The sequence below is a fragment of the Homarus americanus genome, unplaced genomic scaffold (assembly GCF_018991925.1).
Source record: "Homarus americanus isolate GMGI-L3 unplaced genomic scaffold, GMGI_Hamer_2.0 scaffold32929, whole genome shotgun sequence".
Lineage (NCBI taxonomy): Eukaryota > Metazoa > Arthropoda > Malacostraca > Decapoda > Nephropidae > Homarus > Homarus americanus.
In genome coordinates, this window is record NW_024737097.1 from 621381 (window position 1) to 639465 (window position 18085).

The 18085-nt window shown below is 37.5% G+C and overlaps 1 protein-coding gene across 1 annotated transcript in view; it reads left to right on the top strand.

Moving 5' to 3' along the window:
* The window catches only part of LOC121873147 (acetyl-CoA acetyltransferase, mitochondrial-like), a gene marked incomplete at its 5' end in the record, with an annotated part of 36132 nt that extends 18855 nt beyond the window's left edge, over window positions 1–17277 (top strand). Inside the window, 3 exon segments of the mRNA XM_042376465.1 lie at window positions 1977–2091; window positions 12471–12646; window positions 17080–17277. Of these exon segments, the coding sequence (XP_042232399.1) occupies window positions 1977–2091; window positions 12471–12646; window positions 17080–17277 (489 nt within the window).
* Between the last annotated feature and the right edge of the window lie 808 nt (window positions 17278–18085).

The following is an 18085-nucleotide window of genomic DNA, read 5'->3' on the forward strand; positions in this document are numbered from 1 at the left end:
TGGTCGAGTGTGAAAACCTAGGTCGGCGGAGATTGCTACAGTTTTTCCATTCTCATACTGTGTTATTATCTTCATTTTCATCTCAAAAGGAATTGCCTGTCTCCTTTTCTTTGGAGCACCACCAGCACTCTCTCTTGTATGCTTTCCACTCATTATAAAGTCAATTAAATATGATAATAACATAAGTACACAGCGTGATCAGTATAGGATACGATAGCCAAACACCAACTAAGCGCTGTACTGAGTGAGTGTAAACACGCTGTGACCCAAGCGAGCCACACTCTCGCCCCGGACGGAAACGTTTCGGTACAGAAAATGCGCGCGTCATTTGAAAATATTTTTGGTCACGACTGCAGCGGTCATATGTCCCGACGGTCAAAAGGTCATAGCAGGTCGTAAGTGCGGATGGACGTAAGTTGAGTCGGTCGTAAGTCGGGGACTACCTGTATAAAGTTTTTCAACTGTATTTTTGGGTAGATTTACATAAATTTCTTCATTTATTTTCATCCATTTACATGCACACACCATACTAAAAGAAACATAAAAGAAATAAATGACCTTAGTGCAAAGCTGGAGTGCACATGTACTAATTTGATTACGGTACTAAAATTGTTATGTCTAGTGCGAATTATAGGTTGTTTATATTTAATTTAATCAACATCTTACAAGAATCCCAGCAATGTAAATTATATTCACCCAGGTCATTTCACTGGCTTTTTATAAGAGAGAAGCTTAGTCACTTAAGAACTGATAAATAAACACGTGTTAGACCTTGGGCGCCAACTGTCAAACGTACCACCTCACCTCCCGCTCCCCTCCACCCCACGCTCCCTCCCTCCCTCTCTCTCCCCCATCTGCCCAGCATTGCTGGAATCCTTGTAAGACAGTGAATAATTTTAATATAAACGTCATGTATTTTGCACAAGAGATAAAAATTAATCCTTGTATCACATTACAGTAGTGATTTAAGAGTAAGAGTGTATATGTACATTTATAGTATTCCACATACACATAAGTATAAAGACAAAGTTTTTGTGATGATCGGACAACGTTCATTTCGGTTAACGTCACGTTTCCAAGAACGTATATAGGACGTTAACCGGCGCATGACTGTTCATTAAATCGAGGAAAAAATAACGAAAAATGCCTTCCGCTAAATTGAGAGTTCGTTATATAGGATTCCCTTAAATCGAAAGTATACTGTACAAAAAAATTTGAGTACAGTATAAGTCCAAAAATCCGGACTGCTTGGGGATTGGGTCGGTCCAGATTTTCGGATTTTCCGGATTCTCAGGCAGTACTTTTAAAATTCAAATTTCAGGAGAAATATAGAAGAGATGAACAGGTACATTTTGATAGTTTATTCATTAGCAAATATAGCATGCTTCATTTATCAAAACGAGCAGTTTTAAAGATAAAGCTGTGAATTCTAAAATTTTATTCTTTGCCTTTTTTATATCATAAATTGTAGACTTTCCAATGTCGTATGTTTCCATTAGAACAGTATTGCTCACACCACGTTCTAGTTTCTTAATTATTTCAAGTTTGTCACTCAATTTCAAAGTGTTCTTTTTCTCTTCACACAACGAAGTTTATCTACTTTAGGAGCCATTATTATGGGCTTGTACAGTACTCTGTAAATGGAATGAGTAGGATTCAAAATTACATACGTTGTCACAGTTTGATTGCTCGTTTTAAAGTGGCGACCGCGTGGTCGCTGTGCAGCTGTGGCGCTCACGCATGCACACAAAAGCCAGCTAAAAAAAAAAAGTTAAGTTTGAGTTTTCGAAAAGTCCGGATTCTCAGGTGGTCCGGATTTCTGGCATCCGAATTTTTGGTCTTTTACTGTACTTTTAAAAAGTAAATACCTAAAAATGTTACTCATGTACAGTACTCAAGTAAATTTATTTAGTTATTTTAGAAGTCTGGTTTAGAGGAACAAAGTTTTCTTTATTAAGTAATGCTCTCTTTTACAGGATGGAATTTTGTATGATGGGCTGACAGATGTCTACAATAATTTTCACATGGGTAACTGCGGAGAGAATACAGCAAAGAAACTCAATATTACACGTGAAGAACAAGATGAATATGGTAAGATAGAAACTGTTGTACCCCTAGAATTGCTTACTGTTTTCTTAGTATATGATCATATGTAGGATAGAGCTGTTTGTGAACAATGAGTACAGTACCATATTTGAATGGTTAATGCACCTTCTTTGCCCCCCCCCTCCCTTCCCAATGCCTCAAACATTTAAGGTATGAAAAACATTGAATAATTTACTGGAGTAAATTAAGGACTTATTCACAATGTATGGCTACTTTTTTTCACATGCAGTATTTTCTCGATTTGACGAACTAATTCGAGCTGCCCCTTTCTTTTAAATCAAAATTTCCGCTGAATCGAATTTCAGTTATTTTCTCTCGATTTACCAAACTATTTCATAAATCGAGTGTGATTTCGTTAAATTCTGCACCAAACGCGCCACACGTCGCTTGGCGTGTCGGATTTGTTTACATCCGCTCAGTCTGTGTCCTGCCACCACCACGTGTGTTGTTCACTGCTTCCTCTCGGTCAACTAACTACACTGGAGCACCTTAGCTTTTGTCTTTATTCAAGACATCTTCAGAGTCAACTGAATGTACAGGACTGAGAGAGGCTTATATACAATGAGTGACCTTACATAACATCAGGTCAGGTAAATAACAAGTGTTACAGAAAATGAGCAACTAACAAGGCAGATGTCTGGAGTTCCTTTCTTTATTTTTTATATCAAAATTAAAATGATTTCTTTACCTGTGTGTGTCTAGGGGCTTTTTGATTGAAATTATTTCATTATAATACCTTGTAATACGCATGCCCAATTACGTAACAAATGACAATCTGTTTGTGAACTTTTCTAGCTGTTAAATTTTATTGTAGGTTTAGTTATTATAGCATTACTTTGCTTAATTGAATATTTGACTCCACACTCATGGTTGACATGACAACACCCAACACAGTATAAAGGGTAGCATGTGAAAAATATGCAAATGATTTTTATATAATATTCTTAAAGCAAAATTAACACAAAACACATATACAAGGGTGAAAATAATGTACTCGGCTGTACTAATACATATTAAAGTAGGACATCGATTTAAAGTGATTCAATTTAAGATTATTGATTTAAAGCAACGCCCACAATTAAGGATAATGTTTTAATTTAAAGCGAAGCTTTCCTATTTTGTGTGAGTCAATCTGGTGCATCATATTTAAAATTTTGCGCCTAATGCTTCTCTGGCTCATGCTACACTGTCCGAAGGGCAAAGCTGTACTGTACATGTACTCAAAATAATGTACTAAATGTTTACTAAAATTTTTGTCTAGTGCAAATTATAGCTTATTTATACTGTATTCAAATTAATCACTATCTTATAAGAATTCCAGAAATGTAAATTATATTCTCCCCGGTCACTTCTGTGACATTTTATAATAAAAAAACATAAACTGTCACTTCCCTCCCTTCCCTCCCTCCCCCCATCTTCCCAGCCAGGGTTTGGTGTTTTAGGCTTACAGTTTTTATCTTATATAATATCACAGACTAAAGTTAGGAGAATATAATTTGTATTGCTGGAATCCTTGCAAGACAGTGAATAATTTGAATATAAACTTCATATATTTTGCACTAGAGATAAAAAATTTTGGTTTTTGTAATAAAATTCTTAAATTCGAACTAAAATTTGTATGTCTAATGCAAGCTATAGCATGTTTATATTCAAATTAATTACAGTAAAACCTCGATTAACCGACTTTCGTATTAACCGTCAATCCCGAACACCCCCATTTTTTTTTTTCTTTTTTTAACAGGGATTAGCCCACCTGGGCACAGGTCACTGACCCACATCGGGGCCTGGGGGGCGATAATGCAATAATATTAATAATGATAATAATAATAATTATAATAATAGTAATAAAGAACCATAAAGAAATGGAAAAATGAAAAACTCAAGAGTGAGAAACAATGTACCTGTATGTATGTTGTGTTGTCAATAGTAAGAGAAACAATTGAGACCCTGCAATTGTGTGTAAATGAGGCAGAAAGTCAGATGAGCAACCTGGGACTTGGTCACAATTTTTGTGATGCCATATGTTCTTTGACTTTTCCATTTTTTATTCACGGTTTCTGTGCTGGTTCATATTTGTTAACTAAAGTGGATAATGTTTTAAAGCAAATTCTATTGAAATATGAATGGCAAATGAACAAAAATGAATAGAGGGACTTAAATGAAGTAAGGTAGGGAAAGGTATTTTGAAAATATGTTTTATTTCCGTAGACTTTATGTACTATTAACCGACCTTTTGGATTATCCGTCGGCCCCTTCCCCCCATATGTGGTCGGTTGATCGAGGTTTTACTGTACTATCTTATAAGAATTCCAGCAATGCTAATTATATTCTTCCATGCCAATTCAGTGACATTTTATAAGAGAAAACTTAGTCACTCTTAAGGACAGATAAATAAATAAGCACTTGGCCTTGGCATCAACTGTCAAACATATCACCTCACTTTTCACCCCCCCCCCATATTCCCAGCCAGTAAACAGACCATTTCGCATCCCTTAATTTAGCTGTGTTGATTTATGAGTGTTTGTTTTAACATAATACTACAAAAAACAATGTTTTGTTTATTCTAGGAGATAGGCTGAAGTGCATCTGGGTAGACTGTCAGTCATATTAGTATTTTGTGTTTCTCTCAAGTACCAAAGTAAAATATTCCATTAAAACAACACTTCGATTTAGTGCGAATTCAATTTAATGTGACCTCTCTTGGAACGTATCTCACGTTATATCGACATTCTACTGTACATACAAAGTACTGTATACTGGTAATAGAATTAACAAAACATTAAATATAATCTAAATACAGTACTGTACTGTACAGTATACTGTATAATAATAAATAAAAAACTATAGAATACTGTATTTTAACTTATATGAGGTGTGTATGTCGTTTTCCCGGCAGCTTTGTTTACATACTAACAGCTGGTTGTAGAGGTAGTCGATGATGACATGCCATATTCTTTACGGAGTGCATTGGTTCTAATGCCTTCTTCGTGTTTCATAATAATTTTTGCACTGTATATTATCAATATGTTAGCTAGATTTCAGGATGACTAATAATTTTAATATAAAAAATGCAAAAATATTCAAGAGTACAACTTTCTTGATATTTACTCCACTGGAAACGAATGTATACATAGTACCAATAACTGTATTGGCAGACTAGCCGATCAGCTGATGCACACAACGTAGCGTGTTTCTTGTAAGGCTGTTGTTAATCAAAGTTTTGTTCGTTAATGGAACTGAAAATCCTTATGGGAGCTAATTCGTTAACCGAAATTTCACGAATTGAACCATTTGTTAGTTGAGGGACCACTGTATACAAGAAAAATATTGTTGCAATAAACAGACATGTTTGATTTTGGATACTGTGTATTTTAACTTTTAGGCGCTAACGAAATGAGTACCGTAACAATGTGAGAAATTAACTTTAATATGGTAAAAACTTCCCGGGTAGGTGTTTCCCTGGACCCCCGAGCTCAAAAGAAAAGATCTTTTTTTGTTCAATCCAGAATGCGACGTCTATCTTTATACCTAGGTATGTAAAGGCCTAGCATTAACTCGCCAAGCCAACAAACAGGCAATTAAAACATCTAATAATTACTTAAATACGTAATATTAGGAGGACACGTCGCTACCTGGCATTAATTGCAATTCTCAAAATCCCCTCCCGCACCCTCCATTACACGCATTGCTACCATTATCTCTTGCCCTAGAGCAAGCAGTAAACAAATGTCAACTCTCGAGTGGTGGAAATGGGTGGGAAGTCGACTTCGCATTCTGATCTTTATCACAAAAACTGTATTTTAGAAAAAAAAGTCTTTTTCTTCAATCCAGAATGCGACGTCTAGCTTTGATTACCCGAGCAAGAGGTGGAGAGGGAGGTGACATTGCGTATAAGGCTCCGCTAGCTTAGGTCCAGATTATAATTATAAACTTTTTGGAATATTTTCCAATATTAGGAACATTTACCGGAAGGTAAAATGTTAATTTACATATCCCAATTAGGATACTTACTTTACTCTGATGAGGAAGAAGAAGGTCCTGGTTGTGGAGATTAACTAGGTGAGGGAGGGGACCCCAGTACTACCACATATGAAGCATCTTTCAGAGATAGATGAAGATAGCTGTTTTGAAAAGTTTTTGAAGATTTCCAAAAGCCCGCTTCTTTGATCTGACTGAGGATCATATGCTACAGAAAGGCCACAGACCCTGCATATTTCCTGGTGTCATGTGCCAAAAATTTCTTGCCAGAGTCTGCTTGACTCACTGAGATAAATATTTTGTCATTTAACTAAGCAGCAGAACGAGCCCTTGTGGCAGGATGATGGCCCACCAAGTAGACTCTTCGAGTCAGTTTCTGCTGATTACTTTCATGTGGCTGATTGTCCTATCTGGTGTATGTCGACTATATGTCCGGGTGTCCATATGTGTTAGCGTGCCCACGGACAGCGTCAACGGCTCAATCTTGTCAGTGTCCTGCGATCTGTCTTCGCAGACATGGGCGTGCCCGTTGTCCTGAGGACCGATGGAGGTCCCCAATTCACGCCATCTGCGTTAGGCCGCTTCCTGGCTCGGTGGGGGGTGGATCACCGGGTGACTTCGCCGTACATTCCTCTGGCCAACGGAGATGCAGAAGCTGCAATCAAGACGGTGAAGAAGCTGATAATGTCGACAACACGGAAGGGACACCTCGATGAGGACGAATTGCCCGTGGACTTTTGGAGCTGAGGAATACGCCTTGTGTTGAAGGGAGGTCACCAGCGCACGTACTGTTTGGTCATCCCTTGAGGTCGGCAGTACCTGCTCGTCATCGCTTGTTTGCTCCAGAGTGGCAACGCATGGCTGACGAATGTGACTTCAAGGCCGAGTACCTCAGAAGAAAGGCGAAATCACGGCACGACTCAATGGCGCGACAGCTTCCCTGGCTGCACTTTGGCGCCTACGTCGACGTGCAGGACCACGTGAGTTGTCATTAATCTAGTGGTTCAGTTATCCACCACCTATCATGGTGGATACACGTCCTTTGATGTCTCGTGGCCCACCTTGCCCTTCCACACCCTTGACAGTAGTGATATTCCTCAATAGTACTTGATTTGAGTGGCATTGATATAGTATCGGATGACGTAGACAATGATGAGGAGGAAACAGACCCAGATGATGTAAGAGTTTGTTGAGGCGGCCAACGGCGAAATCGGTGATACAGACAATGGCACTCACTCCCCTGCCAGTCACCCCCCTCAGTGAGGTTGTGAGGCCATGGTGGACATAGGGGACCATGTGCATGCCAGCCACAACAGTACACTTGGAGTGATTGCACTAATTTTTTTTGCATGAAATGCCAGTTTTTAACTGGATTAAAAAAAAAAGAAATATGCCAGCGTGGGGGGGGGGGTCAAGCGGGTGTAATCGTTACATTGCTCTGGGCATTCGGGTTAAATTCACGGATACTTCAATTACTACTTCTTTTCTAAATTTTGTGGTAAAAAATTCATAATTCTTGGCTGAAGTGGTTGAAATGTCATCTCACTGCTCTAATTTGACTTGGAGATGAAGAAAATATAATATAAATATCATTAAATCTCGAATGATATTTAGAAATACCCCGTATAGAAAATTTGACAAATTAAAAGCAGTAAGTTAATTATGTGTGGGAGACAGGGCAGTTGGATGGGTGGTGGAATGAGCTTCCCCTCCCTTCTCTCTCTCATGTTCCTTTGATATTGATATTGAAACAGTTTATTTAGCCATAAAAATACAGATTCATAGTGGATAATAATAACCATGTTAACATGGCTGAGCCAGTTGAGAGCCTGAGCTCACTTGTAGGCACGTGATGCATTTGTCTCAAGGAAGTTTTTATTTTTTTTTTTCCCCGGAACTAGCCTACCCGGGCACAGGGCAAACGACCCACAACGGGGCCGGAAAAAATAAGACTAGAAAGAAATTAAAAATAGAGAAGAAAAAGGTTATACTGTGTGGTAGTAGTATAGTAAGAACATATCAGAATGTTACCAAGGTTATCACTTCGTTATTTATTTATTTATATACAGTATTACCCCGCCTAACGCAGTTTCACTTAGCGCGTTTTATTTACCGTATACGCGGTGCCTCGCCAGAGCTGAACTTTCACTTAACGCGGGTTTTTTCCACATATACGCGGTGAGTGTCCAGCTCGAGACGCTATTTTTAGATTTGCCCCACCCGCCACCCTGCCTGACTGCCTGTTTTAGCTCATAAAATTCATACAAATTACCCGGCCAGAATATAATTTACATTGCTGGAATTCTTACAATATGATGATCATTTTGAATATAAACATCATAGATTTTGCATTAGACATACAAATTTTAGATAAAATGTTTACTCTGAGTAAATATGTTATTTTTTGTGCAAAATATATGACATTTGTATTCAAAATATTCCTGGTCTTACAAGGAATCCAGCAATGTCAATTATATTATCCTAACTTTAGGTTGAGGTATTATTTATTACTAAAAAGTTAAATATTCTGGTTTTCCCACACATCTCCTTGGGATGGTTGGTGGGGGGTGGGGGGAGGGAGGGACCGACCGACCATCTGTTACCCTGTGAAGAATATTTTTTATTTTATTAACTGAAGATATTTGTTTTAGCTCATAAAATTCATACAAATTACCGGGTCAGAATATAATTTACATTGCTGGAATTCTTATAATTTGATGATCATTTTGAATATAAACATCATAGATTTTGCATTAGACATACAAATTTTAGATAAAATTTTTACTCTGAGGAAATATGTTCTCTTTTGTGCAAAATATATGACATTTATATTCAAAATATTCCTGGTCTTACAAGGAATCCAGCAATGTCAATTATATTATCCTAACTTTAATCTGAGGTATTATTTAATACAAAATGTTAAAATTTAGTTTTTTCACCCAACCTTTTCTTGAAGGGAGGATTGGTGGGGGGTGGGGGGGAGGGTTGGGACTGACCGCGGTTGGAAGAGGGGGAAGGCAAGGTGGGGTACTTTGATTGACAGATAGTGTTGTGAAGAATTTTTTTTTTTATTAACTGATGATATTTGTTTTAGCTCATAAAATTCATACAAATTACCCGGCCAGAATATAATTTACATTGCTGGAATTCTTACAATTTGGTGATCATTTTGAATATAAACATCATATATTTTGCATTAGACATACAAATTTTAGATAAAATGTTTACTCTGAGTAAATATGTTCTCTTTTGTGCAAAATATATGACATTTATATTCAAAATATTCCTGGTCTTACAAGGAATCCAGCAATGTCAATTGTATTATCCTAACTTTAGTTTGAGGTATTATTTATTAAAATTTAGTGGTTTTCCCCAAAAATTTCTCAGAGAGGGAAGAGCCAGCAGTGTAGTGTGAGAAGAGGGGGAGGGAGTTGAGTCCATTATTTGAATGGACATTAACTTGGCGACTGTATTTCTCTATTTCTCTTAAGTATTAATTGTGTGCATGTACCATCATAAAATTAAGATGTTATTTTTACTACAACATAGTTATGTGTCGTCAAAAAGTGGAGTTTGGGGGTCGGGCCGGTTTCTATTGGAATTAATCCCATATGTTCTGTTGTTCACTTAATGCGGTTTTCACTTGGTGGAACAAGAGGACAGAAATTGTCAGTATCATGTCTTGTCAGCAAAGATGATAATTGCAATGGTAATTTCTATCTATCTACATGACAATCGCTAAAATTTGGTGCCACTCTGACATACAGTACAATATTATGCATTCTTGCCATAATTCTCATTTTAACCTGATATCCCCGGAAGAGTTGGTGCAGAGCACTACCGGGGATGAGAGATTTCCGGCTAACCAGACGACTTTCTCAAACCCGGAAAAATTCATTATCCTCGGAATCTTTTCCGGCTACTGGGAAAAGTTTCCGAGTGTATAAACTAGACATCTTGCACAGACGGACATTAGCTCACTTGAGGTGCCCCGCATCGTATGGGTTATTAGCGCCAAAATTTGAAACTAAGAAAACCGCATTTAAAGTTTTTCCAACTTTAAACATGTATAACTTTGTTTTTTTTTTGAGATACAGCATTCACTTTGGATTCATTTTGAAGCTGAAGGACTGTACTTGCAGGTGGTAGGTAGCACATCATGAAGTAATGTACTGTACAGTGGACCTTCCATTAATGAGTGATTCAATTTACGAGATTTCAGTTACCGAGTTACCTCCCGTAAGGACTTTCAGTTATTAACGAGTACAAATTCTATTAACGACAGCCTTACGAGAAAAACGTTTTGGTGCGCGCATCAGCTGATCGACTCATCTGCCAATAATCGGTTCTATTTTTACCTTTGTTTCCAGTGGAGTAAACACCGAGAAAGTTGTGCTCTTGAATATTTTTTGCATTTTTACTTTAAAATTATTGGTTATTCTGAAATTTAGTTAACATATTGATAATATAAAGTGCAGTGTTGGTTTAAATAAGAAAGAATCTGGACCCGAATTTTGGAAGATTCAGACAAAAAATTTGGGGGTTCTGGATAAGAAGCCTCCCTAAGAAGCATTCCCAAAACAGAGTGAAGGTAGGTTTAGGTTTAAAGCTTTTATCTTATAAAGTGTCACAGACTAAAATTAGCAGAATATAACTTGAATTGCTGGAATCTTTGCAAGATAACAAATAATTTGAATATAGACATCATATATTTTGCACAAGAGATAAAAATTTTGGTTCTTTAGTGTACAGTAGTACATTTAAGTACAAATTTTTCAACTCGTATTTTTGGGTAGATATACGTAACTTTCTCCATTTATTTTTATTCATTTACATGCACACAACATCCTAAATATAGTGGAACCCTTGGTTAACGAACACAATTCGTTCCACAGAGTCGTTTGTTAACCGAAAATTTCGTTAACCGAATCCATTGTTTCAATGGGATATTGGACAATTGGTTCCAGCTCACAGAAAAGTACATACAAAGTATAAAAAAAATGCAGTAAAGTACACTTACTTTGAGGTGTGTATGTAGAAGGCTCCTGGTTGATGATGATGATGGGAATTACAAGTGGGGGTGGAGGAGAAGGGAGAAGAGAAGGAAGTGGGGATGGAGGAGAAATCATCTTTCAGGGGACCCATGCTTGATGCCGTCATTTCACCAATAAAATTTTGAGTTCACTAGGTGTAATTCAAGATTATTTTATTTAAATCAACACTGCACTGCGCTATACATTATCAATATGTTAAAACAAAGTATATAGAATGACCAATAATTTCAATGTAAAAATGCAAAAATTTTCAAAACCCCAACAAAATAGATGTTCACTCCTCTGTCAACAAAGCCAGACTGACGTCTGGTGGCTGAGTCAAGCGGCTGATGGGCGCACAAAAATATATTTCCCTGTACTGCATATATTATCAATATGTTAACTAAATTTTAAAATGACTTATAATTTTAATGTAAAAAATGGAAAAATATTAATGAGCACAACTTTCTTGATATTTACTCCACTGGAAACGAATGTAAACATAAAACAGATTACTGAATTGACAGACTAGCCCATCAGCTAATGCTCGCAACAAAACGTGTTGTTCGTAAGGATTTTGTTAATCGAAGTTTTGTTTGTTAACTGAGGGACCACTGTATTGAGATGTTAACAACTTTTATTAATTACAGCTTATTATGCTGTATGTAGTTCAGTCACAAGAAAGAAAATTTTTACCTTGCCTAACTTATCTTTTTGGCTGAACTACATTGTTGTTAAACAGTAAAAAGCGTTGATAAAGATATATCGTCTGTATTGCAAATTGTGAGTTGACTTACTGGGTAGTCAACATTGGTGTACACATTTGATAGAGTCCATATGGTGATTTTACTATACTTAAGGTTACAAAGGTCATAATCTGCATAAGCATTCTGTATTTGGATATGCTGTGGCTTCATTTAGGTAGATTGACTTTGGTGTAGGTGATTCATAAGGACCACCTCCTGCAGGTTAATATAGTACGCATTATTCATTTATGCCACATATCTATTACTAATCATTATTATATATTTTTAGGAATGTTCATTTTCTATAACAATTGATAGTAACAATTATTTTGGGGGTTAACATGAGTTTTAAGATGATATTTGAGCCCAATTGATTTACAGTTCATGATGCTTGCAATTCACAGTAGCTTGTTGGACTACATCATGACTTGGGAAATATATACTCTCATGTGTTCCAGGGCCTTAAAATATTTTAACTTTATATTCTCTTCTCCACTAATGTGCTGGATTATCTTTGCTAAAATTTTCTTGTAGTACCATTACATTATCATTTCCATCACATAACTATATTAAAACCTGCTAACTATGCCTCCCACTCCTTACTCAGGTATACAGAGTTACAAAAGGTCTTCAGAGGCCTGGGCAAGTGGGGCTATCCATAATGAAGTGGTAGAAGTGACAGTGCCTGGTAAGCGTGGCAAACCCAACACCGTGGTGAAGGAAGATGAAGAATATAAGAAAGTTAATTTTGAGAAATTTAAGAAACTTCCCACAGTTTTCCAGGTAAGTCTTAGTTGCTTTAAATGAATGGGAGCTTTACTATATGTATCCCTTGAGTTGCTGAAGTTTACGAAAATGTGATCCATAATTACCGTAACCCTTTGGCTGCGGGAGGTTACCCTAAGCTGAATAAAATCGTCTGGTGGTAGCCAGAATAGAATGGCAAGTGTGCGAAACAAAGTGAACGGGTTAAGGAACGAATTTTAAGATACAGTACAGGAGCTTCCATAGTTAAATAAATGAGGAAAATAATATAAGTCTTGCCAACATCTAATATTTCACTAAGCCCAAAATAAATTACATAATACTGTACAGGATCCCCTCGCTAATCGTGCAGAATATGTTACATAACAAAACCATGATTGAGGATTCTGATAGGAGAACCCATTATAACATGGTGAAATATTTTCTTGGACCATCCAGACTTTATCCCCAAAAAACCTACAATTGAAGTACAAAGTCATATAAAAGGACACAATAATTGCAGAGTGCAGGCTTGGGCAACCATTCCTCGGTTATTGGTTGCATTACGATTTAAGTATTTTTTTTCGGGACAACCACCATAAATTTATATCCTACCTAACCCGAAATGGAGGTGGATCCAGGAATCTCAAAAGGGTTGGGTCCACAAGGTTGTGGGTGGGGGAACATGGCGAGCATAGTGACCCCACCCAGCTGGGGGTTTTGAGGGGGGAGGGGCACTGTAAGACCCACATAATTTTGTTTTAAATCTAACCAATATCATGGGCATTTTGAAGCCATGTGCACCTGATATTAAGAGATATTCTGAGGTCAATAGTAATTACTTTTTACTATACAAAAATGCCTGAATACAATACTGCATTAGAGATAAAACATTGGAATTTTCTGCCAGGACCCCTCTGTATCCACCCCTGCAAAAGTAATGTTAATATTCTATTTGCACGGACAGTGAAATAGTTTACCATTACGTCTCTGAAGGAAAAAGGACGATCTGAGCATTTGATAAATTCTTGGGTTCAAAGTAATATTAAAAACCCACGCCAGAGGGTCAACCAATGCTGGCTTATAAGATGCAATTGTCGATCCTTGAAGGCCTTTAACTCTGAACAGAAAATCTAAAAATTCTAACACCACTGTTTCCGACAATGTGATTGGAGTTGTTAATCTGATAAATTGTTGAGAAAGTTTCCAAGCTTTCTCATATTGCATAGAAGTTTGGTGTCTATGACCTGCTCTCACTTGGTTAACTATATTGGAATTACCCAACAATCTATTTAAACATCTTTTGAGAAACACCAAGCGTGAAGTGCCAAGGATATCTCGAACTGAGGGTGCAGTACCTGGTCTAGACATCCTTGTTGCAATTGTAGTGGATGTGGGCACCAGTCCAACAGATCCAGGCACCACGGCTGTAGGATCCAATATGGTGCAATTAAGAGGACCTTGCCTTGGAAGGATCTGAGTTTGTGAACCACTTTGGGCAACATTTTCACAGGTGGGAACAGATAGATTGAATTCCAACGGTTCCAATCTATGAGTAGAGCATTTCTTAAAAGATTTGATCGCTCCAGAGATGCATAAGTTGGCATCTTGTGATTGTTTTTTGAGGCAAAGAGATCTATCTTTGGAGTACCAAACCTCCTCACTAGACTCTTGAACTTGGATATCTTTAGGGACCATTCTGTTTCCGTCGATACTGGCCTTAGATGGGACAACACATCTGCCCAATTGTTTTATACTCCCGGTATGTGAGTTGCTTTGAGGTAAAGTGTTTGTGTTACACAAACTTTGATTTTTTTTTTTTTTTTTTGAGAAGGGGCCAAGATCTGGTTGAGCCTTGATGATTGAGACAAAACACTGCCGTTCTGTTGTCCATGGCAAACAAAAATAATGATTGTAATAGTAATAACAACACTGTAATAATAATAATAATAATAAACCATAAATACAAAAATTAAGAAAAGATCAAAAGTGAAAAACAATACTGTATATGCATTATGCATGTTGTGTTGTCAAAGTAAGAGAAAAATTGAGACCCTGCAATTATGTGTAAATGAGGCAGAAAGTCAGATAAGCAACCTGGGACTTTGTCACAATTTTCGTGATGCCATATGGCAGCAGGGTCTACCATTAGACAACACATTATGTTTCAATATCTTCCCAGGCAGTAGTACCTCCCTATTTGGTAGCATACCTACTACCTACCTACTAAGGTCTTTAAGTGTATAACAAGGTGATTAATAGAATATTTCATCAACAATAAAAAAATATACAGTGATATCTCCATTAGCCGGAACAATTGGTGCAGAGCACTTCCGGAGATGAGAGATTTCCGGCTAACCAGATGACTTTCTCAAACCCGGAAAAATTCTTTATCCCCAGAACCTTTTCCGGTTACCGTATATCTCGGCCTATAAGACGGAATTGGAACCATAAAAAAAATCAGCCCAAAGTTAGGGGGTCGTCTTAAGCACCAGATATAAAATTCTTACCTCTCAAATACACCTAGACCCCGACTTACGACGGGGTTAGGGACCCAAATCCAGGTCGTAAGTCCGACATGGTCGTAAGTCCCACATAGATAAAAAAAAAAAAAAAAAATTTTTAATAAAAATCTACAATGAAATACAGTACAGTAAAAGTAATGAATAATGATGAATGGATACAGTACAGTGAAAGTAATAAATAATAAGGAATGGATACAGTGTGACTGAGCACTTAACCTTTAATGTAGTCAGCTGAATGCACATGGGGCCCCCATAATTTTCTAATTATACATGGAGACTACATTAACTGGAAACGTTTCGGTATAGAAAATGCGTGTCATTTAAAAAATAATAATAATATTTTTTTAATTCATATCTATATGTTATACGGTAATCGGTATATAAGTTGTAAGTCCTCTCTTGTATTGTGGTTTAGTGTGTCAAGAGTGGTGATGGAAACATCGTAAGCCACTCACAAGGTCCTACCACTAATTATTTTATACTGAAACTTACGTTTGGCAAGCTGGATTCAAATTAAGATTACCGGTATATTAAAATAATAAAAATGTATTATAAACCTGTCTAACATACCGTAAAAGAACAATATACCCCTGGTAATAAACACAGCTGCTATCATCCCCTCATTTGCCAGTGAGGAGACAAGAAAGGGAAAGTGACCTTGACTGTGACCGCCTGTGGCTATTTTTAGCCGTCCTTGTGTTCGGAGGTGGTCAGTAATGCATATCTGTATATTTACTGATCATAATACTTATCTTCTATAAATAATTAATTTAAAATTTATTTTTTTGCAAAGAATATTCAGTAAATGACTGCGTTAATTCTTGAAACTACCGACAGTGGTAAATTTAGGATATAAATGATGAACAGAAGTCACGTCATGGATTCGGAGTTTGGTCTTTAATGATCACCATAAATGTCTGGTCAACTTCACCTACCAGGTATAATGGTAGCCTCCCTTTTTTGCGAAACAAGTATATAAATTAAAGAAAATACTTGCAGTGTGTTTAATATATTACAGTATGTTATAAATAAATAAATAAACAAATAAATTGGTAAATCTATTTCAAGTAAATGGAAAAATTTTACTCACACCGACATTAGTTCCAGTTAAATAACAGACGCTTAAGTGAGTCACAAGTTTTTAGACTACTGTACACCATCCGGTAAAATTTGATGCCAATACTTGAAGTGAATTGGCCTTATTTTAAATAACCAACATTGAGCCCCATTCTTGCACACACACACACACTTGCGCACACACACACATACACACACACACACACACACACACACACACACACACACACACACACACACACACACCGAATAATAACAATTCCTGGACTGTAGTTCACCAGATGGGCATGAAGCAGCGTTCGGGTAGAGGACGCCTCAGCTGACAAATGAAGAAAGTTATGCGTTCCATATTCTGAGTTGGGAGGATGATAAATATTGTTAATACTGAACAAGTTTGTTTATATTGCAAATAGGGGAGTGGTCTTAGTATATCTGCATCATTAAACCAAATTATTGTAGACGGGGACATCCCCGATCGGGGAATACCGGGACATTGGTTATCCACCAAGTGCCTCATACTATTGTGCCATACAGGAATGATGAAACTTTTAATGAAATATAAATGAGTGACAACAACAATGTGTAAATGGTAGGAAGAGGAAGCTACACATATCTTTCCCATTAAATGTAGTTCTCTATGAAAGTCCAGAAACCAGGTAAGTTCATTGGTTCCCATGTTAAATGTACTGTATCTAATCTTTTATCATAAGAGTGGTCAAATATCTTTTTCTTGAAAAACTCAGTCATGTTGGAGAGTGGCATGGAAAAATATCCCACCCCTAATGGGTTAATGGTTTTAACAGTGGTCACTAAAATTATACCCATGTGTAAAAAAAAAAATCTCTTATTTATGATTGTGGAATTTTTCAGCGTGAGGGAGGCACAGTAACTGCTGGGAATGCTTCTACTCTGAATGACGGAGCAGCTGCTTGTGTTTTGATGACAGCCCAGGCTGCTGACCGTCATGGTGTGAAGCCTCTTGCTCGTGTTGTAGGATTTTGTGATGCTGCCACTGACCCCATTGATTTCCCAATTGCTCCAGTCTTTGCAACAAAAAAGGTACTATAGTGTGTGCTTGTGTGTGTGGGCAAGTTTCTTTACACCATTTGCCTCTGTCTACCCAGCAGTAATTGGGAACCTGGATGTTAATCAATTTGTGGATCGTGTTCTGGGGTAATGGTTAGCCAGTACAGTTAGCGAGTTGTCTAGTCTTCTCGCACTCTTCCTTGACGGCATGCCCTTCAAATTCGCTGGGATTAGGTTCTCAGATGGCCATGAATATACAAATCTGCGAATAACATTTGCTTGGGGGGGTGCATTTTTACTTCTGTACAAAAAAATTTATATTCCCACATGGTGTTTGCCCTTAGGACAAACACATGCTATAAGAACAACCCAGTCCCAACCATTATAAAAACTATCAACAACTTGTAATCAACCAGTATATGTAATCACTCCCAGCCAATCTTACCTTTTTGCACTGTCACTATGTTGAAATGCCGTGTATTATTTCCTTCTCTTTCTTCTTAATTTGACGGACAGTTGTTTCATTGATGCCATACTGTGGGCCACACACGGCAAAGCTTTGGCCGCTCCTATATTTGACCAGCAGTTGTATCTTCTCTACTTGGGTCATGACTTACTTTTCTCTCTTCACTTGTTTGGACACCTTCCCGCAGTTGGATGAAGGTGGTTGAGAGCGTTCAGAGCCATCACAAGCACGAGGAGCACAGTTGTTACGAGAGTTAAGGAGCACACGCGTGAGACGGACAAGTGTTTATGCTGGACTGGGACGGAGTGAGCGCGCATAAGCCAGCTTCCCGGAACAACAGAGACACCTTGCGAGGCGCCACAAAACTCGCACGCTCCCCGGACT